This window comes from Peromyscus maniculatus, chromosome 3 (assembly GCF_049852395.1).
Source record: "Peromyscus maniculatus bairdii isolate BWxNUB_F1_BW_parent chromosome 3, HU_Pman_BW_mat_3.1, whole genome shotgun sequence".
Lineage (NCBI taxonomy): Eukaryota > Metazoa > Chordata > Mammalia > Rodentia > Cricetidae > Peromyscus > Peromyscus maniculatus.
In genome coordinates, this window is record NC_134854.1 from 28,464,311 (window position 1) to 28,485,301 (window position 20,991).

General features: G+C 38.8%; 1 protein-coding gene across 3 annotated transcripts in view; it reads left to right on the forward strand.

The window, feature by feature from the left end:
* The window catches only part of LOC107402876 (phosphatidylcholine translocator ABCB4), a 53,769-nt gene that overhangs the window by 2,195 nt on the left and 30,583 nt on the right, over window positions 1–20,991 (forward strand). The window contains exons 3-12 of one of the 3 annotated variants that reach the window (XM_076566300.1): window positions 664–718; window positions 3,569–3,719; window positions 9,496–9,553; window positions 10,728–10,919; window positions 12,341–12,512; window positions 13,759–13,883; window positions 16,232–16,403; window positions 19,117–19,230; window positions 20,367–20,477; window positions 20,680–20,805. In XM_076566300.1, coding sequence (XP_076422415.1) covers window positions 664–718; window positions 3,569–3,719; window positions 9,496–9,553; window positions 10,728–10,919; window positions 12,341–12,512; window positions 13,759–13,883; window positions 16,232–16,403; window positions 19,117–19,230; window positions 20,367–20,477; window positions 20,680–20,805 — 1,276 coding nt within the window. Of the gene's footprint in view, window positions 1–663; window positions 719–3,568; window positions 3,720–9,495; window positions 9,554–10,727; window positions 10,920–12,340; window positions 12,513–13,758; window positions 13,884–14,778; window positions 14,849–16,231; window positions 16,404–19,116; window positions 19,231–20,366; window positions 20,478–20,679; window positions 20,806–20,991 lie in introns of those variants that run through there. The other 2 variants (XM_076566299.1, XM_076566302.1) reach the window with 2 other exon arrangements.

The window sequence follows — 20,991 nt, forward strand, 5'->3', positions numbered from 1 at the left end:
CAGGTCTGCCTCTTTGAGCAGACTGAGTAAGGCTAGGAGTGGGAGATGCGGAGTCACAGCCTGTGGACTCACAGAGCCTGTGGGCTCCGCAGCCAATACAAAGGTTTGGATTTCACTCTCAGAAAAAGTGCGGCCATTGTTCTTGCCTGAGTAGAGAAGCAGCTTGAGTTTTTAAATGATTGTGTTGTCTACCAGTTGCCAACACACTGAAGCAAAAATAAATGGAAATGAAGTGGGAAGGTTCATGGATGCTATTCTAATGGGAGAGACATGTTTGGATCTGAGATGTATCTTGAGTGCAGAAAGACAGTGCTTCCTAAAACAACTCCCCTCACTCAGAAGAGCTCCCTCCCTATAGACAGATTGGTACTTTTCTTAGGAAAAGAATGATTTAAATGATGTGGTAAACATTATTACGAGGTTCATCTTCTCTCTATTCATTAGCTATGTAAGGCTGGTGACACTTTCTCATTTTCCGTATCCTTGTGGTACCTTGGACAGTTACTTGATGGTGGCCTTGCAGTATCTGGGAAGCTGTATAATTTTGTCAATGGTAGTCTTCTTGTATTTAAAAATGTTCTTATTCAAAAACATAACTACTAAGATTTATGTTCAATTGATTGTTCATAACAGTTTTAAATTTGAACAATTATATTTTTACAGCAACCAAGGCAGGGATAAAAAGAAGAAAGTGAATTTAATTGGACCATTGACACTGGTAAGCTGTGAAATACTAAATGGGAATAATCCTGCCTTTCATTCAAATTTGGGAGCTTGAGTCAATAGCCAACAAGCAAGTACTTTAAGTCCGTCTGTCTTAGGCTGCACTGGATTGTTCCTGCTGCACCTGTGCTGCATGGGTTGGTTGTAAACAGTGGCCTCAAATCACAAGACAGATGAAGACAGAGGCCGGGCAAGCAGGCTGTGAGCTCACTACTACATAGGGAGACAAAGCAAAATGAAGCATTTTAGAAATACCACGGAAATTCACTGACTTCAGGAAACGTCTTGTTTCATAAAACCCTGTCTATACCCCCCAGCAAAAAAGTAGTTGAAAACAACATTTAAAACAAGAAGCCTATAAGCACAATTGGCTTACAAGGAAATTAGTTAAACTTGGCATAATGATTATGGATTCTGATTCTGTTTCAGGCCATTTCCAGTGTTTTCTGAGGGTACAAGGCAAGGCAACATGTGTTTGGAAGAAATCGAATCTGTTTTCATTTGTAATGCATCTCAGAGAGGCAGGCCAGAAAAGTGTTTGCCTGCTCTGGGTAAATGTGATGTGTTCCAAGGAAGGAAGGAAGGAAGGAAGGAAGGAAGGAAGGAAGGAAGGAAGGAAGGAAGGAAGGAAGGAAGGAGAGAATTAAGTGCATGCCAGTAGAAACCATCAAGTTAGAAAGCGAACGGATGCAAAGGCATTTAAACACCCTCAGATCTCTCCTGCTCACCCCCCCCCCCACACGGGCCCTTTGTTTTTGTTTAAAAGTTTCCGTGAGAGTAAATTCTGACTTAGTTTTTATCGTGTGTGTGTGTGTGTGTGTGTGTGTGTGTGTGTGTGTGTGCTTATGCTGTATTGACTTGTTATGGACAGTGGCCCAAGCTCCCACCGTGGTGTGCATCTGATGCGTCCGGTGCAGGTGGACGTGCCATAGCACATGTGTGGAAGTCAAGGGATAGTTTTTGGGAATCCGTTCTCTTCTTCCAGACTTGTTGGTTTCAGGGATCAAACTCAGGTTGTCAGTCTTGACAAAGAAGTACTTTTATCCACTGACCATCTCATCAGCCTAGAAAAAATAATTTATTTGGTGCTACAGAGAAGACATTGTGAAACAACATGTATTTTAATTTCAGTTTAGAATCTGTTTCCTACATAAAATAGAAAAATATATATTGCAAAGTAGAATAATTATAGTTTAAACTGAGTTTAAGTTTAATTAATCACTATCTTGCATCTGAGTAGATGTATTTGTGTGGAAAGACTTCAGGAGAAAACTGGTGTAATCGGATTAGAAATGTCTTGTTTTGTTGAAAAAGCTTACTAAGCTTACTTAGGAAAGTCGCCTAACTTTAAATTTGACCTTAGAAGTTTAAATTCAATTCAACTAACATGAAAAGCATTAAAACCTTCTTCAGTGTCATATAAGGTGCACTAAGAAACAACACCACAGGACAATCTGACCAAGACCTGAAAGGCAGTTGAAGGATGCGGACGCTCTGACTTCCTTCACTTAGAAACCACTGACAGTGGGCCTTGGGGATGCAGGGCTTTTGTAGTAACTAGGATCCGTTCACACTTGCTCCAGATGTTTGCCATGGTCTTTGTTTTAGTCTAACTCTTCCTGGTTCTGAACCTTTCTTCCCTTTAGTTCTCTTGCTCGCCTTGTGTGTTTGATGGTGGAATCTGCCCCTGCTGCCCTTGGCCCCAGATGAACTCTGAAACTCTTAGAGAACAGTTTGCACACATACCCGGTCCCCGCTGTGTGCTCCCAACCTCAGCATCATTGGGTATTGACCACTGTGACTCAGCCCCAACCCTCAAAGATGCCACTCTACCACCCTGAGTCACTGTGTACTTTTACGATAACGGTTTCTTGTCTCCAGAAGGGAGGTTTGGTGGAGAATGAACACAGTATAAAGGTTAAAAAGGGAGGAGAAATGTGAGAGATGGAGAGGAAGCTAAAAATGTAAATGTACCAACAAAGCTGTAGTCTAGAAGACAGAGGAGAAAGAACAAAGAGAAATTCATAGAAGAGTCAATCAAAAATCATGAGCAAAAGGTGTAAATTGGAGAAGATTAAAAAGACAGCAGGTCACTGTCTTCTGAAGTGGTATTTAATTAGTAATTAGCAATTGCATACTTCACTGTGATAATTGGTACCCACTCTGCTGCCTGTAGGTAGCACCAAATCCAAAAATTCTGATGGTCTCTCCTCACCTGTAATGTGACCTTTAGGAATTCCGCTGTGCTCTGTGTATTTCTAGGCCACCTTTCTCTGCAAACCTAAAATCCCGACTTGCTCCACGTTCCCTAATCTTTTCCAGTTGATTCTCTCTCATCTTTCAAGATTCTTTATGAACAAGACTTCCTTAAAGCCCACAGACAGATACTTCTTAGTTTTTTATGAGCTCTTTATTCCTGAACTGCCTTTACAGGCTAATTTTACCCTTTCAAAGGGATCTGGCCTCAAATTGAGAATGTCCATTTGTTCCTATTTTCAATTCTACTGAAATAGTATTCTGGGCATACACTGTTTATGTGTGTGAACTTAATGTCTATCCCCAGCTCACCTTAAATCACTACACACAACCTCTGAGAGATTAAACAGTATTTACCAATGAATCCAAATCTTTATTCCCTTGATTATATTGTAGTAATTCACCCAAGTTAAACATTAATTAAGTAGAAATAAATTGATTTCTTCAGTTGTACATAAATCATGAAATTAATCTGATAAATATCTGGATTTCAATAAGCACATTTGCAGCTTCGATAATAGAATGAATTTGAAATAAAAAAGTCCCCAAAGCATAGATTATTAAATGGAATCTTATTTCCTTTTTTCAGTTCCGCTACTCTGACTGGCAGGATAAATTGTTTATGCTCCTGGGCACCATCATGGCCATAGCTCATGGATCAGGTCTTCCCCTCATGATGATAGTCTTTGGAGAAATGACAGATAAGTTTGTAAATAATGCTGGGAACTTCTCCTTGCCAGGTAATTGTTTCTCTACCTTTTTTTTGTTTTTGTTTTTGTTGTTGTTTTAAAAATACATTGTATTTATCTAACTGGGTGAAAGGTATTAGAAACTGATTTTAATCTACGTCATCTGTTTATTTATTGATTTAGACATCTAGGTGACCCTAAATACCACAAAGGGAGTTGTGAAATTTTTGTAAAATTTCTTAAGCACTCGTTTAAATCTCAGAAAGTACATGTATGATGTTTGACTGTTAAAACAATAGGGAAGTACGGGAAACTCTGCACCTAAATAAAGTGGGACTATGGTATCACCAAGCAATGTCTGTCCTCCAGCCAAGACAGAAGGGTTTGAAATGAGCCCCAGCACTTCTTAGATGCAGTAACTTTTGTAAGTTTTATCTTTTCCTCTCTTGCCTACTCTCATTTTAAAAATATCTATTTTCTATGTTTGATTTTTTTTGACCAACCAGATAAACCAGAATTGAATGTGACACTTTACTAATTATCAATGACCTCAGTATAGATCTAAAGGAATGGAGTCACATGGGTCCATGTCACCTAAAGAGGGTCCCAGCAGCACTATTAGGGTAAGGAGCAAGTAGACACACTTGTTTTCATATTAGTTAAATTTAATCTAGAAATATTCCCATGGCTTATCCCAAGCCCCAAAACCTTGTTCTTCCAAAAGACAATGAAGGTCTAGGTTGGGGAAAAAAATATGAAGCATTATTGATACATAGATGATAGAATAAAAAAATAATAAATGAAAGCCAGTCTTCACTGCAAACGTAACTGAGTAAAATATACTCCATCATTTAGATGTCATTATATATACATTTTCATAGTTCACTGATTGAGAATTACATATTTAGTGCCATTAAAAGACATAAGTGCAATTATTTAAAGAAAATGTGATTGGTTGATTAATAAGGAAGATATGTTTACATTAACATTGATAAATAATAATGCTTTTCAGAAAGCCAGTGAAAGTGTCCATAGTACACTGCTTGTGTTAGAACAGAATTCCAGCTCAGGCTTTCTGCCATGCAAGCTATAATCATGACCATGTACATTTCCTTCAGGATAAATAATTATGCTTTCTCTATGAGAAAAAAAATGTTTCAAATGAATTTAGATTTCTGATGCTTGACTAGAAACCAAATACCTTAACACAAACACCATAAAGGTAAGTTGAAAAGGACAAGATAGTTCTAAAGGTCTTCAGTAGGGGCTGGAAGGATGGCTCAGCAGTGATGAGCATTGACTGCTCTTCTAAGAACCCAGGTCCAAATCCCAGAACACACATGGTAGCTTGTCAGAGGCCTCCAAGGGCACTGCAAACTTGTAATGCACAGGCATACACATGCAGGCAAAACACCCATATACATAAAATAAAAATATATCTTTATAAAAAAAATATTGAGCTTGGTGTGGTGGTGCATGCATTTAACCCTAGTACTTAGGAGGCAGAGGCAGGTGATCTCTGTGAGTTCGATGCCAGCCTGGTCTACATAATGAATTCCAGGACAACCAGGGATAAGTAGAGAGACCCTGTCTAAAACAAAGGAAGGGAGGGAGGGAGGAAGGAAGGAAGGAAGGAAGGAAGGAAGGAAGGAAGGAAGGAAGGAAGGAAGGAAGGAAAATAAAAATTAAAAGTATTTAAGGAAGTGTAAGAGGTAGGAATTTTCTATTTGTTTCCTTTTATATCATAGAAGGTCTTGATCTGTTACAATTACATGTTAATTTTACATCTGTTGCATGTTAATTACACACACACACACACACACACACACACACACACACACACACACACGAACATACCAGGGCAATACCCACAATGGAACATACCAACCAAAAGCTGTCTTCTATTTAGGGTTTAAAAAATCAAAATAATGTGGGGAATGCATACAATGAAATGTTTCAGTCTTTAAAAGGGGGGATTTTGATGCATGATAAAGCATGGATGTACTTTGAGGACGTTATGCTAAGTTAAACTAGTGGATGAATGATGAATACTGTATGAATTATCCACTTGTATGAATTTTCTAGAGTAGTAAAATTCATAGAAACATGAAGTAGAGCAGTACCTACCGGGGAGTGGTAAGAGAGAGATGGGGAGCTACGGTTTAATGAGCATAGGATTTTAAACAGTTCAGAAGATTAGTTGGACAAAAAATATAAGAGTATTTAACACTTTTAAACTGTATATTTAAAATTGTCAAGATGGTAAATTTTATTCTCTCTATATATTTTATTACAATTACATTTTTAAAAATAACCAGGTTAAAACAATGCAATTTACTTATCATGAATGAATTTGCTTCTGAACCAACTATCATAGTCTTGTCTTGTCTTGTTTTGTTTTTTCTAGAATAATTCAACTACTTGCATATTTGGAGCAGTTTCCTTTTTTTTTTAACTTGTAGCTAATTATGCAATTCAGTGGCTTTGAAGTTGGCAGGTACTTTGTGCTAAGGGCCAAATTCAAGGTCTCTCTGGGGAACTACATGAGCAAGAGATTACTGGGTAGTGGACTCAAGAGAGTTAACAATTCTGTCATGGTAAACTCAGATTATAAATGCTGAGGTTTTGACCCTTGACTCTGAAACCACGTGGCCACAGGCCATATGGCCTGTCATGGAGGATTTGCAGTGGGATTCCCAGAAGTGATGAATTTCTAATCAGTAATTCATTCTGTAGTTTGTGAAAGTAATAGACTTCATTCTCTTTGAAGAAAAATGAAGTCATCAATGAACTCACTCCAATTGCAGAGTGACCATTGCTATGTTTATCGATGGAGAACTGAGCTAAAAATCGTTGGGGTCAGGCACTTAACTAAAATCTTAGCTCATCAAAGAGAGGGTTTTTTTTTTTTTTGTGTTTTTTTAGTATGTTATTTAGAATTTTGTTGGACTCTTGGGCAACTAAACTTACTGAAAGCCAAGTGAGAATGGAGGAATATTAGGATAATTAGAAGAAAGAAGGATTAGATTACAAAAGCCTCAGACAATGACTAACCCATGTTGTCAGCAGAGTGAAGCTACTTCATGACAGATTGTTCTCTCACAATGATTTGATTGTGCACAAACTATGAACAAACGTTTTTTTTCATCCAAAACAGAGTCATAGAAAACAGTTCATTTGAGGAGTACCAAAGAATTTGTTATTGTTTAGGACAATTCTGTGTGACTCTCACAATCTAGAAAGTTCCTGGAGGGGGGATTGCTGTAGCTTTCATGCTCCTGGATTGCTTTGTGGTAGAGAAGAAAAAGTACGTTTGAGCCCCGAGTTATATTAACTGTCCACAGCACCCAAGCTGCCCAAACAAACACCATCCGTTTGTCTTAATCCTGGACAATTCATATGATAAAGGAATTCCTGGGTGGAGAGTGTCAATTTACTCTGGAGTCCAATGTGATAATGAGGACACTTTCTCTATGCCTTAATGCCTCTGTTTGGTATTCGGATCCTTCACTCAACAGCTGGGTGACCATGGCCAATTGCTTAACCACCATAGTCTTTACTATTTTAAAATTATGTTTGAACGGTAATCATGGATTGACTGATGCTACTTATGTAAGGTATCTAGAACACGACATAGTCAAGAACTTGGACATGAAGCCACCAGTCTAATTTTGTTTCACCATCTATCGTGTGGGTGGATTTTATGGGATCTCTCTAAAATGAAAAGCAGCTTTAAGCATTCTTCATTTTCTTGTTATGAGAGGGATTGAGTGAGAGTTCTCCCTCCTGTCACATTAGAACCAACTGGGATACTGTAAGAAGACTTGTCACTCTAAATCAGCAGGACAGACTGCTGTAATCGGGCTTGGGTAAGATCTTGAAAGAATTTTACTTTCAAAGTTCTCAATAACTTTTACAAGACCACACTAGGTGACCAACTGGGACTGTTTATACAACAGACATAAGTTCATGAGTGAACTCTGATAACACTGAGTCCAGGCTCTTTGCAAACTTCCAATCCCCCGACTCTTCTGGGACATTTGTCTGACTGTGTCCAGACACCTAAGACACTAGCCCTCCTGGAGGCCCTGAGGCTGAGTTCTCACCTAGAATTACATTACCCTTCTTGGTCCAGACTCTTCGGAAGGAGCAGGTAGGAACTGAAATGCTCATGGATTCTCATTTCCTGGTGCGGGGAGACTCCACTTGAGCTACATTATCCTTGAGGAGAGATTTTAAAGGGAACGGATGAAAATGTAAGATTCCACCTATTTCTAAGTTGAGGGGGAGAAACACCTAGTGATTTCTACGAATACCATGGCTTCAGATGACTTACCTGCCTCTCGTTCCAAACACAGTCCCAATTTCCCATGTTTAAGTACTCAGGAAAGAGAGGTGCACAACTGAACAGACCTGAGTAGAAGAGAAATAAAATGAGGGGATTCCTCAGAGATTCAACAGCTGATCAGAAGCCCTTCACATCAGTAGAAAAAAGCAGGCAATAATAGGGAGAGCACTCGGACTGCACTTCTGACAATTGACCCTGACACAGCTCAAGTTTAAAATAAATTTGAACCTTTTATCTTCATTCAGAGAAAGATAAGGAGGGCACAGAGCTACACAACAGCAAGAGAACATGACCTCCGGGCCATTTACACAGGGTAAAATGATAAAGGAAGACCACTTCCTCTCCCGGGACCAGGAAGAGTGGGAGGTGCCTGCCTTGTGCTACACAACAATGCTTCAGGGATGTTTTATTCCCTATTTCATAAAAGCCGTAAATAGACGGTTTACTTTTTTTCTTTTTTGTGGGTGTGTTTTAAGTGGAAATAAGCCATGGCCACACAGATCAATCAGCAGAATGCAATGTGAGAGCAAAGGGCAGACTGCCTGAGCCCACAGTAGATTTGCTGCTTGCTGGCTGTGTGTGGCTTTGGACGTGTTTATTTCTCCCTGCTTCAGTCATCTTTTCCAAAAAAATGATACTTTTTGAAATATTCTTACCTCATAAAGTTGTTATGAAAGTTAAATGCATGCATGTTAAGTATTCAGAACAGAGCCTGGCATGTAATAAGTATTCAATGAATATTGTCATTTAAACATAACAACTAAGAACATCTTGTTGACACTTTTATCCCATTCACTCACTTTAATTAGTATAGTTCTTCTCAATTAATGCTGCCTAAAATGCACTTATCCAGTATATCCAGTGCCGTTAATAAGCAAGATGCATTGTAGGGTTTGGCTAATTACCGGAGATCCAATGGCTTATTTTGGGGCCGATCCATTGGGATTTCCTGGCAGTAGTATTCTTCTCTTGCAGTGGAAGCAATCTGGCCTTTCCCTTACTTTTGTCCCTGGGAAGTATGTAAGAAAAAAGTATAAAAATAAGAAGGACAAGAGCGAGTCTTTTGAATCGCCAAGAAAGCGGTGTCCACCCAGTCTCATGGTTTCCGTTCTGACCAGTTCTTTTTGCGTCCTCGGCCTTCAGTATACTGTGTGACATCTCTGTGTCTCTACCTTTGATCAACAGTTCCACCCCGCCTTAGGAAGCTGCTTGGCCACAGGCCAGGAGTGTGAGGGAGGGGTAGAACCAGGAGAGTCTGTCTCCCCTCTCTGGACCTAAACACTTGGACCTGTGTTTCAGTGAACTGCACGGGACCCTTGGGTGTGGAAAAAAAGAGCTTTCTTTGAGAAACTAAATCCCAGCATCTTCTATATATCATTCACATAGTTACATTCTTAACAGATTTTTTTTTTAAATCTAGCAATTCCTATTAATAGTTCCTCTTTTTAAAATTTTTTTATTGTTGTTGTTTTTATTTAGTGAATTTTTCATTGTCAATGATAAATCCAGGAAGAATTCTGGAAGAGGAAATGACTAGGTAATTATGTGTATGTATATATTGTGTACGACTTTTAACATCCCATTAAAAATGGTCTCGTGCTACAGAGTTGTGAGAATTCATAAAGCGCCCAGTTTCTTTGCCGCCTCCTCTGATTGCTTGTGCCCAGGCCCCAGTCTCGGGACAGTGCTTCCTTATGACCCTCCGCTTGCGTGTGGTTCCTAGCAGTAGATATGCTTTTACACAACCGCGGTGGTTATCCTTTCTAATAACATTGCTAAGCACAGTTATTTACTGTCTCCATTCCCATTTTGTCACTTTGATTCCAGTACAGCCACGATGGCGTCCATACCCCTTCCAGTCTTCCTAACAGATCTCAAAAGCCTGTAACACAATGCTTGCATATGTTGCATATTAAGTTGCTCTTACTTACTAAATAGGGGTTTCTGCATGCTAACGCAGGACTGAAAGGCTAATTGAAAATAGTTTGTAAAATTAGATGAAAGATAGATTTTGAGCCATTGAGATGGAATTTATTATTTTTAAAGATGTTGTCAATTCAATTACTTACACCTTTCTTCCAAATCAATTTGAATATATTATTTTTTTATAAAATTAATTTTTAAAAAATAAATCCTGCAAAATAGGATGATTTGGAGTTCTTTAAATTAGAATATGGAAAACCTCACACTAAGAACTGTTTTACATGTTTCGGATGTTTACTGCTGTTTGCCATGTGAAAGGGATAGTTTCAGAATAAGTATACAAGTCCAGGCTACAGTTCTGACAAACTGTCATCAATTTAAAACAAGGCACTGACACCATTTTCCTATCGTTAATCAGGACAGTGTTTTCTTTGTATGGTATTTCAAGCAAACAAATTTGCTGTTACAGAGCATTCATCCTGCCATTTAAAAAGAGGAAAATTGGTACATATTTGTGATAATGTCCTCCATGTTTATAATCTATTTAGAAAACTGATTAATTTCCAATTTTGAAATTTTTTCCTAAGAGCCTGTCTAGCTGGCATCGAGGTACATGCCTGATGTCTCAGCCCTCAGGAAACTGAGGCAGAAGGGCCAGAGGCCACTATGAGTCTGGGCTACATAATGAGTTTAAGGCAACCCTGAGCTCCACAAGGAAACTCAAATCAAGCAACAGATCAAAACCAACAACAAATAGATGAAGGAGTCTTCCCAATCGTTTTTTTCAGATATGCATATTACTACTCGGGATTAGGTGGTGGAGTTCTTGTTGCTGCCTACATCCAAGTTTCATTCTGGACTTTAGCAGCTGGCCGACAAATAAGGAAAATCAGGCAACATTTTTTTCATGCCATCCTCCGGCAAGAAATGGGCTGGTTCGACATCCAGGGCACCACTGAACTCAATACGCGGCTGACAGAGTAAGTGTATTGTTAATGTCACATTTTGATGAAGAAATGAAGCACTTTGTGAAATTGTCAAGGGAAGGAAGATTTGAAACAATAGTAAATTATGATATTATGCATTAGTTATGAATTGAATATATATCTGATAGTCATTTCGGGAAGCCTCTATAGCTCAGGCCATATTTTCCATTTATGTTAGGGTATGTTTCCCCCCATCCCTAATTATTTAATGAGTCTATTTGAGGACTGAGTGTGTGTTGTTTGCTCATTTCTCTTTCGTGGAGTTTACTACAGGCCTGAAAATTGCTAGACTCCAAAGGTATTTGAATGGATGAGCAAGTGGGTGCCTTAATTGCAAAGACTTGCTTTAGTACGTGTGGATGCTTCACTTATTTAACAAATGTTTAAGGGCCTATTACATGCTAAGTGTCCTCCTGGGGACTTAGAATTTGAGCAAACAAAGCAAACTGCTCTGTGCCTTGGTGCTTTGCTCCAGGAGGGTGAATAGATGATAAATGTCTTCTCACTGGGCATTCTGGCATATGCACAGATGAGGTCAGAAAAGGAGAGCAGATGGAGGCGTTTAGGGCCTTCGTGCCTCACTCTGAAAGAAATGGCAGCCACGGGAAAGTGTGAGCTGGTAGCATTGTAGGACTTCCTTTCTTCGGACAGTCACACTCAGTCATGCAGTGAGAACACAAGCAAGGCACACGTCGAATACCTCTTATTTGAGTGAGATACTTGTAACCAGGAGTTGGTTCTGATGTGTGGACTTTTTTGGATTTTGTCATACCTGTGTACACTTTATTGAGGGAGTGCTCTTAAAGGAAAAATCTGAAATTGTTTTAGCATCAACACAGTGCTCGTAAAAAGCCTCAAGTGCTGGCTGTGGTTGTTCACAGTTCTAACCCCAGCATTCCAAGGGTGTGGGCAGTGGGATGCTAAGAGAGAAGGGTAAGGATTCAAAGTAAGCCTTGGCTGCATAGCAAGACCTTGTCTCAAAAAGTGAGGAAGAGGGAAAAGAAAGGAAGGGAAGGAGGGGGGAGAGGAACTTTTTTTTATTTTAGAGAAACGATGTTGAACTTAGGACATTTTTTTTTTCTGTGAATGTCCTTTTACTGTTGTGATGCCTTCCCTAATTCCTCCTTTTAAACAAATTGATTCATGTCCATAGTGTTAATGCTTCTGTAATAGGATTAACTAATTTCATAGTATCAGCTTCAGTGGCATTAACTTCTTAGAAGCATGAACTAATCCTGACTTTTCTTTGTGTAGCATTTTCATGGGAAAATAGTCAAGAGGCTGAGACTTTACGGGAGGCTTACAGTAGGATGGCCATGGCATGTTCTTCTTGTCTATGTGTTTATTAAATGTCTACTGCACCTTTCTGACTGAAGACCTCCTGCCCGTAACCACTCAGGTGTGATCTTTTTTAGTGACATCTCCAAAATCAGTGAAGGAATTGGTGACAAGGTTGGAATGTTCTTTCAAGCAATAGCCACGTTTTTTGCAGGATTCATAGTGGGGTTCATCAGAGGATGGAAGCTCACATTGGTGATCATGGCCATCAGCCCCATCCTGGGGCTCTCTGCAGCTGTTTGGGCAAAGGTGTGTAAAACCCAGAGATTCTCATGTGTGCTGACCCACAGAGAGTTGCTTTGTATATCCAGAGTGTATATCTACTGCCCATTCAGATATGTGCTCAGTGGTAGTGGAAGCCATGTCCAGAAGCATGTCGTTCACATAGAGCTTTACTATAAAAATTAATGTTCAGTATGATTCCAAACACTACAGTTCTTGCCTTAATCACTGTTCTTGGTTTCACTGTTATGACTCTGAAATGTTTGAAATGACAGGTATAGTTATATTTTTATTGAAGAAAACACAAGTTTAAAACATAGTTCTCCAAATGATTGAATGAACATAGAAGTTTTAAATGGGGCAGGGGTAAGGGTCCCCATGACAATTACATAATGTTCTGTCAATTTTGTATGCATACATATAAAACCGTACTTACTTGAACCAACATTTCAGAGTTGAGCCAATTTGCTAGCGATTTTTATACAATCTGAGATTGATGATTCCCTTAGTTAATTACTTGTATCTCTTTTGTTTTGATTTTTCTCATGTGCCATCTTATTTAACCATCCTATTATCTAGTTCTACTATATGGAATTACCATTAATAAGTTTGAAAGTATCATCTTCATCTTACCTTGCAAGAATGAGTATTTGAGTTAGCTCCCCAGAACCAAAAATTTAAAGAAAAATTCCTGGGTTTGATGTTACAAGTTTATAAGTTCAGCATTGGTAGAGACAGGTAGATCTCTAAGGATGGCTGTTGAGCTGGCCTAGACTAACTAGTGAGCTCCAGCCTGGGGACGGCTGTTGAGCTGGCCTAGATTAACTAGTGAGCTTTAGGTCAATGAGAGACTATCTTTAAGAAACATGAATGCTCAACTTGGAATAAGATGCAGTATTTTTGTTATTAATATTCTTTTTATACATACAAATATGTACACATGTTACACATACACACAAATTATGACATGATAAAGGAAACATACAATTAGTCTTTCCAAGGTGTAAGGTTTTGTTTTATCTAACTTTACAGTTGATAGATAAAATGTATGAGAGGTATGGAATTTGTCACTATTCCCAAAAACACTTTCCCTGATGACTCAGGTAGCTCAAATCTAGCCTTCATAGGAGGCACTCTAGGACCCACTTTAAGACCTGACTTCATTGTTGTAGAGCGTAGGGTTTAGATGGGGAAAGGGGGCTAAAGCATTGTGCAGACTGCCTTTTATCCCCTCTCTCCATGCAAAAGTCATGACTGCTTCTCTTCTAAACAGATACTCTCGACATTTAGTGACAAAGAACTAGCTGCCTATGCAAAAGCAGGTGCCGTGGCCGAAGAGGCTCTGGGAGCCATCAGGACCGTGATAGCTTTCGGGGGCCAGAACAAAGAGCTGGAAAGGTCAGGAAGTTTCTTTGTCTGGTGGTTCAAAGAAGCCACTTTTACATGGTTTCGCTCATTCTTTTGTGGTATGTGTTTACTACCTTCTCTTTCCTGATATTAACCTTTCCCCCACATGATACAAGCACCTTTCCCTGCTGGCTGTGGCTTGTCAGGCTCAAACTGGGGTTTCTCAACCTTATGTGTTCTACAGACTCTACTAGAGGCCTGATGATGCCCAGGGATCTTGCTTCCAGGAATAAAGTTTTTAAATGCATAAAAGGAAATATGCAGGGTTACAAAGGATACCAATATGTAGAAGTGTAGTTATCAAGGTACTTTTTACTTTTCTGCCTCCTTAGTGGCTCTGAACTGGAATACAGAAGAGAAAAACCTGAGATGCGGATCTCCTAGTCACAACCCAGGATTTCCTGGGGGGTTGTAAAAAGTGGACATAGCTCCCCACCTCGCATCTGGCTTTCTGCCCTTCTCCATGGCCATGTGCTGGAGGATATGGTCAATTGCTTAATAAACACAACAACACAAACAAACAGGAGCGATTTCATTGAGATAGAATTGATATTTAGTATGGATATCTTGATGAATTTGGACATAAATATACATGTATATAAATCATTAATGTTTTTATTAAAATAATTTCCCCTAATATAGTTGAAATATGACCCCTTATAAATATCTTCTTTATGTGAGACTTTTGATACCCACAACTCTTTGAATACAGTGTCTGAAAATTCTCTACCAAGTTTCCAGTATTGAATGCAAAGCTTCTCCAATCCCTTCCATTTCGTTTTCTACTTTTCTGTCCTTTATCCCTCTTCGAAGCCAACCTGTTTCTGGTTCTCTAACCTCTTCCTTTTTTCTTTCTCACTGCGGCTTCCTGTACACAATAGTCCACACAGAGCACACTAGCCCTCAGTTGGACCTCAGGATGTCAGTGTAATCATGCCGCTCCATTACCAATGAAGGTAACTACAGCATGTCCACTCTCACTGGAGCAATCGTGTCACCCTGGGGCACACGTCAGTCGTGGGGCTGCATGCACCTGGAGGCTCTGCCACCCAGCAGTAATCACAGTGGTGGATGTGGTGCCCTGGCCGCCTCCTCAAACACAGCTCTGCTTGATGAACGCAGCACTCCCAGTGGAGGAAAGTGCTCTAAAGAGCTGGGTGCTTAAAGGCATTTAGAGAAACCTTTTCGTGTGGCAGCATACATTAAAAAAATGACTAATGAATTCCCATGCCTCATTCGGTTGAACTAAAAATGTAATGATGTTGCTGGGGAGTTTTGATAAAAAGAAATACTCTAATTTATACCATGTTTTTTCTCAGAGTTTCATTGTAAACCCATTAGATTAGGGAGCCAACATTGAAATTTCTGCCCTGCTTGAATCTAGCATGAATGAGTAGAGTTAATTTAACTTGATGTAAAAAAATATTTTAATTTGTTAAAATCATTCTGAAGATTTGAATATATATGTATATTGGAAGCCAGCAAAATGAACTTAAAATATTCAAATGCTAAAATATTATTCAAAAATAAAGCGATAATAGGATGAAAAAATATAAAAAGGGGTGATATTCTAGTATGATAAGAACAACAGAAACAAGAATTATCAAGTTTGCCACCAACTATATGCTCTTCAATGTACTAACTACACTTCATAATTACCCACCCACCTCGTGATTATCTTCCTTAGCAGGCATTGCTTAGTAGAGTTTTTTCATCCATTTCCCAGACAATGAAACTAAAATAAACAAAAAAAAAATGGACAAAGACCCATATACCTTGTAGGAATCACTTTTTAACCTTATGCCTAGCTTGGCAACTGAAGACAGATTGATTTATAAAGATGAAAGCAAGAAGCCCATGGCTTATGTATAAAATTATGCAGAATTACTGATCCTTACCCAGAAGGTAATCTAGGGAAGAGAGGAAAACATAAGCCTGAGTTAAGAATGTAACCATTGTAGAGTCTAGAATGGCCATCTGGGGTTGGGTTGATTTTTCTTCTTCTACCTTAATCCTGACCGGTGATGCTGGCCATGAAGATAATAGGAAGAATCTTTGTATCCCAGAAGTGAGACTTCAATTCTGGGACAGCCATGGGAACACTGGTTGGCTTGGTAGAGTTTGAGGGAGATGAGGCAGGCCCTGTCAGGAGCAGTCTAGGTCTGTTCTAGTGAGCACTGATCCTGAATGGGACCAGTTCCCAGGATGCTGGGCCCCCCAAGAGTTTATGACCTCCATGGCTTTCATCTTTAAACCCCTTGCTGAATAAGAGGTGATTATGGTTCAGGCTGCAAATTGTTATTCTCATTATAACATTCCCCCTCTTCATTTTCTGGTAGGTATCAGAAACATTTAGAAAATGCCAAAAAAATTGGAATTAAAAAGGCTATCTCAGCAAACATATCCATGGGCATTGCCTTCTTGTTAATATATGCATCCTATGCACTGGCCTTCTGGTATGGATCCACTCTGGTTATATCAAAAGAATATACTATTGGAAACGCAATGACAGTAAGTAATACTCTGATATTTATGAGGAATCTGAGTTCATTCTCCACCCACCTCCTCTTTCTTGTTTAAAGATTTATTTTTAGTATTATTTTAAGGTGTGTGTGTGTGTGTGTGTGTGTGTACATGTGTGTGTGTGATATGAGTGCAGGTACCTGTGGAGGTGTAGGATCCCCCTAGACCTGGAGTTATAGAAGATTGTAAGCCACCTGCTGTAGGTACAATGGCCTGAACTTGGTCCTTGCAAGAGCGGTATGCATTCTTAACCCTGAGCCATCTTTCCAGCCCCTACCTACTCCTTTTCCTTCTTCCTTCTTTTGGAAGAATAAGTTGTGATTGTAGGTTTTATCTTTGCTGTCCTGTGGGTAGAGCTGGCTTTCTGGAACATACAAGTCATCCTAATGATGAATGGGAACAAGATAATAGCATGTGGTTTGACCATTGGGGAAATACATATGCATGCAAAGGGAAATAAAAATGGAAAGAATTTATGAATGGAATGGTGTGTACTGGAACTACCCTTATTCTTCCATTGAGTTTAACTTGAGGATACAGTATACATTTATTATTATAGATAGGTCATTGTGCAAAAGAGCTTTCAATTCACATGACATGTACCCGCTTCTTAAAATATAAAAGAAAACTTACATTAGTTCACTTGTCTATGTGAAAATGAAGATACCTTTATGACATCATTATGAAAATAACATTCTAATTATACTAAAGATTAAAATAAAAGTTTTTAAATTTAAATTACTTACAATCTAAGAATTCATGTATACTTGATGGTGAATTTTGGTATGTATTTTTCAGATATATATGCTTTTCTCTTCCCAAACTAAGGTTATAATCTGTAGATCTTTGGTAATCTTTTCTATAAACCAGTGATATTTTGTGACTATCTTCCTATGTTGGAGTTGGTCAGTACAAAATCATTTTAACAGAAATGTTTCAAAATTTGTTTCTTGCTTGTTTCCTGAAATGAAAATCCTAAGTATAATTAGATCATTTTCTCCATATGGAAACTTGAATCTCACAATGTGCCCTACACTGGCATTACCAGGCCTCGGTGAAGCTTGAGGGCATTGGTAACAGATAAGTCTCCTCCGTCCCCTCTCATCTCTGGCTGTCACTGTGGCTGTTCTCATTTTTTTCTCTTCTTCATTTCCTCCTGATGTTTTATAAGGAAGGGAGGTTGTGTCTTGACTTGGCCATTAACCTTGTGTGATGAATTTGTCCACACTTGTGGCATGAGGACAATAATACCTGTGTCACAGGGCTGAAAGTGACTTCCAAGATAAAGGGAACCTGTCAAGCCCCACACAAAGGGCTGAGACTATTGCGTTAACGTCTTAACATCTACTTTGGTGGAGATTATTTTTTTCCTCACTGGTCCTTATTTATATTGAGATAAGAGATAATTAAATGTGTTTGGATTTTGTAAACATGTACATCACTATTGTTTCAGAGAAAATCAGCTATTTGTAGGAGTTTTACCATGCCTGGAGAGAAAGAAGATATTTCTCTTCTCCTATATTTTTCTTAAATTATGTATACTATTAATCTGGTTTCCTGAAACTGTATTCTTGGATTTGTATATCTGTTTATTCTCTACTGAAAAAACAAGAGAAAATTTATTGTTTCGTATGCTGTAGAACAGAATAGTGAGAGTCATTTTGTGTCCTATAAATGAGTGAACTGACTAGGAATGGCCATGCACACCTTTAATCCCAGCACACAGGAGATTGGGGCCAGAGAATAGGAGTTCTTTTTTTTTCCCCTTTTATTTTATTTTACAATACCATTCAGTTCTACATATCAGCCACGGATTCCCTTGTTCTCCCCCACTCCTGTCCCCCTCCACTTCCCCCCCAGCCTACCCCCCATTCCCACCTCCTCCAGGGCAAAGCCTCCCCTGAGGACTGAGATCAACCTGGTAGACTCAGTCCAAGCAGGTCCAGTCCTCTCCTCCCAGACTGAGCCAAGCGTCCCTGAATAAGCCCCAGGTTTCAAACAGCCAAAGGAGTTCTTATGAGTTCCAGGTCATCCTGGGATACATAAAGAGTTCCAGACCATCTTGGGCTACAGGAAGATATCATTTTTAAAATACAAAGTGAAATGTTAAACATTTTGCATAAAATTTTGTTCATTTGTCCATATATAAAGCTATAATAGTCTTTTAAAGGAGAATTCCATGGGGTCAAAATCTGTAATGTTTCCTATTGAACATTCTGTAAAGTTCCTTGCAGAGTTAGAGAAAATGGGAAATCACTGAATAATAACACCAATGGGAAAATATTTTCGTGGCATTAGCTTCAGCACTAACGAAATGGATTTCAGGAGTCTTTATTACTAATAATTATATAATCAGGAAAATGCAACAAATAGTTTAGCAGACTAAACAAACTTATTTTGATACTAAAAGCACAGTTGGGTAATGAAATGCTATATTGATTTTTATAAATTTTGTCCCTTACTGATGCAGTTTTTATTTTTTGATAATATGATGGAAGTGCTTATCACATTAATTATATACATGCATCAAATTATCACAATGTGCCATAAAGATGTACAAATACTATTTCTCAATATGAAATAAAAGTCACTAAGTATTCAATAAACCCTAAATCCACTCCTTTGTATATTATACTTCAAGCAAGCTATACCTTGGATGGTGATGTTCTGCCCCTAACCGTTCCCTCCCTCTCTCGCTCAGGTGTTCTTCTCCATCCTCATCGGGGCTTTCAGTGTGGGGCAGGCTGCCCCCTGTATTGACGCCTTCGCCAATGCAAGAGGAGCAGCTTATGTGATCTTTGACATCATTGATAATGTGAGTCGTTCATTATCTGAGAGCTGAGGGAGTCGTTGTGGTGTTGATAACTGAGTATGGCTGTAGGCTACACGTTTTGAATCACGCCTACTGAGTTCATTAGTAAATACACTGTAACAACGGGAAACTACTGTCCCTCCACAGTGACAAATGCAACGAGAGGCTGCACACGTTTATCTGATGATGAAAGAGCACCAAGCTCACCTGAGTGTGTCTATGTTGGCCCATTCCTATAGTACAGGATAGAGATGACTTGTTTCTGATTTATCTCCTTTTTATCTTGTAGCAGATGGAAAATATTATGATTTCTAGGTAGAATATTGTGTATGGAGATAAATTGTTTATAGGACCAAATTAGCAGTGAGTTTTGCTATGAGGTTTTTTTTTCTCACTGAATTGTCTATTTTGATCTTAAGTCAACTATATTGAATAAATTGAAATTAGTACATTGAAAATGGAAGATCTTTACATACTAAAGTATATCATTGCGTTTACAGTTAAATTTAAAGTTGATAACTAAAATTAGAGAATTAGATCTCATTCTGAATTCTAAATATATTGAAAGTTTATATAGTTCCTAAATAATACTGTGCGCATCATTCAATTGGTCTTCTTGAACCATTCTGTTATACTTATTATTTAGGAAGAAATAAGTTTCACTAAAGGCAGAAATAATTGTACTTACCAAACATGTTGTTATTTGTATAAATGTGCATATCTGACCATTTAGAAAAATCTAAAAATATATGCCAAAAACTGGAAGTGAAATATTGCATGAAATAAAATGAATATTCCCTATGCACTTTTCAGGAAAGAAAGGTTTCATAAATTGCACACACATGTATACATACATTTGCGCAATACACATGCATGCTCACACATTTACCATAATACACACAAGCACATGCACATACATGTACACACATATACAAGTATACATACACATATACAAATAGGCGACATGCATGTGCACACCCACATGCACACATGCACACCACACCTTCATTGTGTGTTAGCTCACATGAAGGGGCTTATGCTACTCTGGGTTCTATTTTTAGAATTTGATGAACCCTGTTCCTTAAAATTACAATCTCTTATTCTTTGATAAAATAGTCACTGAATTTTGTTTTATTTAGAATCCTAAAATTGACAGTTTTTCAGAGAGAGGACACAAGCCAGACAGCATCAAAGGGAATTTGGAGTTCAGCGATGTTCACTTTTCCTATCCATCGCGGGCTAATATCAAGGTACCGTCAGCAGTACTGGAATTCACAGCTTATGTTGATCTCTGACCATTGTACTGTAGTCTAATTCCTGGGATTTTTATGTGCTTTGTCCTATTGGAGTTAAACTCTTCGTTGATACCTTTCTTCCGATTCTAAACAGAACTGAGCTATTCTTTTCTTGGAGCTGTGTTGTGACGTGTGCTTTGCCTTGCTTCTCCTGCAGATCTTGAAGGGTCTCAACCTGAAGGTGCAGAGTGGACAAACGGTGGCCCTAGTTGGCAACAGTGGCTGTGGGAAAAGCACCACTGTCCAGCTGCTGCAGAGGCTGTACGACCCCACAGAGGGTACGGTAAGTGGGAAGAACCCAGGCCCCAGCTCAGAAGCTGGACATAAGTAGGCCCTGAATATTGGTTTTGTTTTTGTTTTTGTTTTTTTGTTTTGTTTTGTTTTGTTTTTTACAAACAAATCTGTGTGTGCATTTGATCCTGGCAAGAGCACATGGTGTTGCAACACATTGGGACAGAACATGTATTTT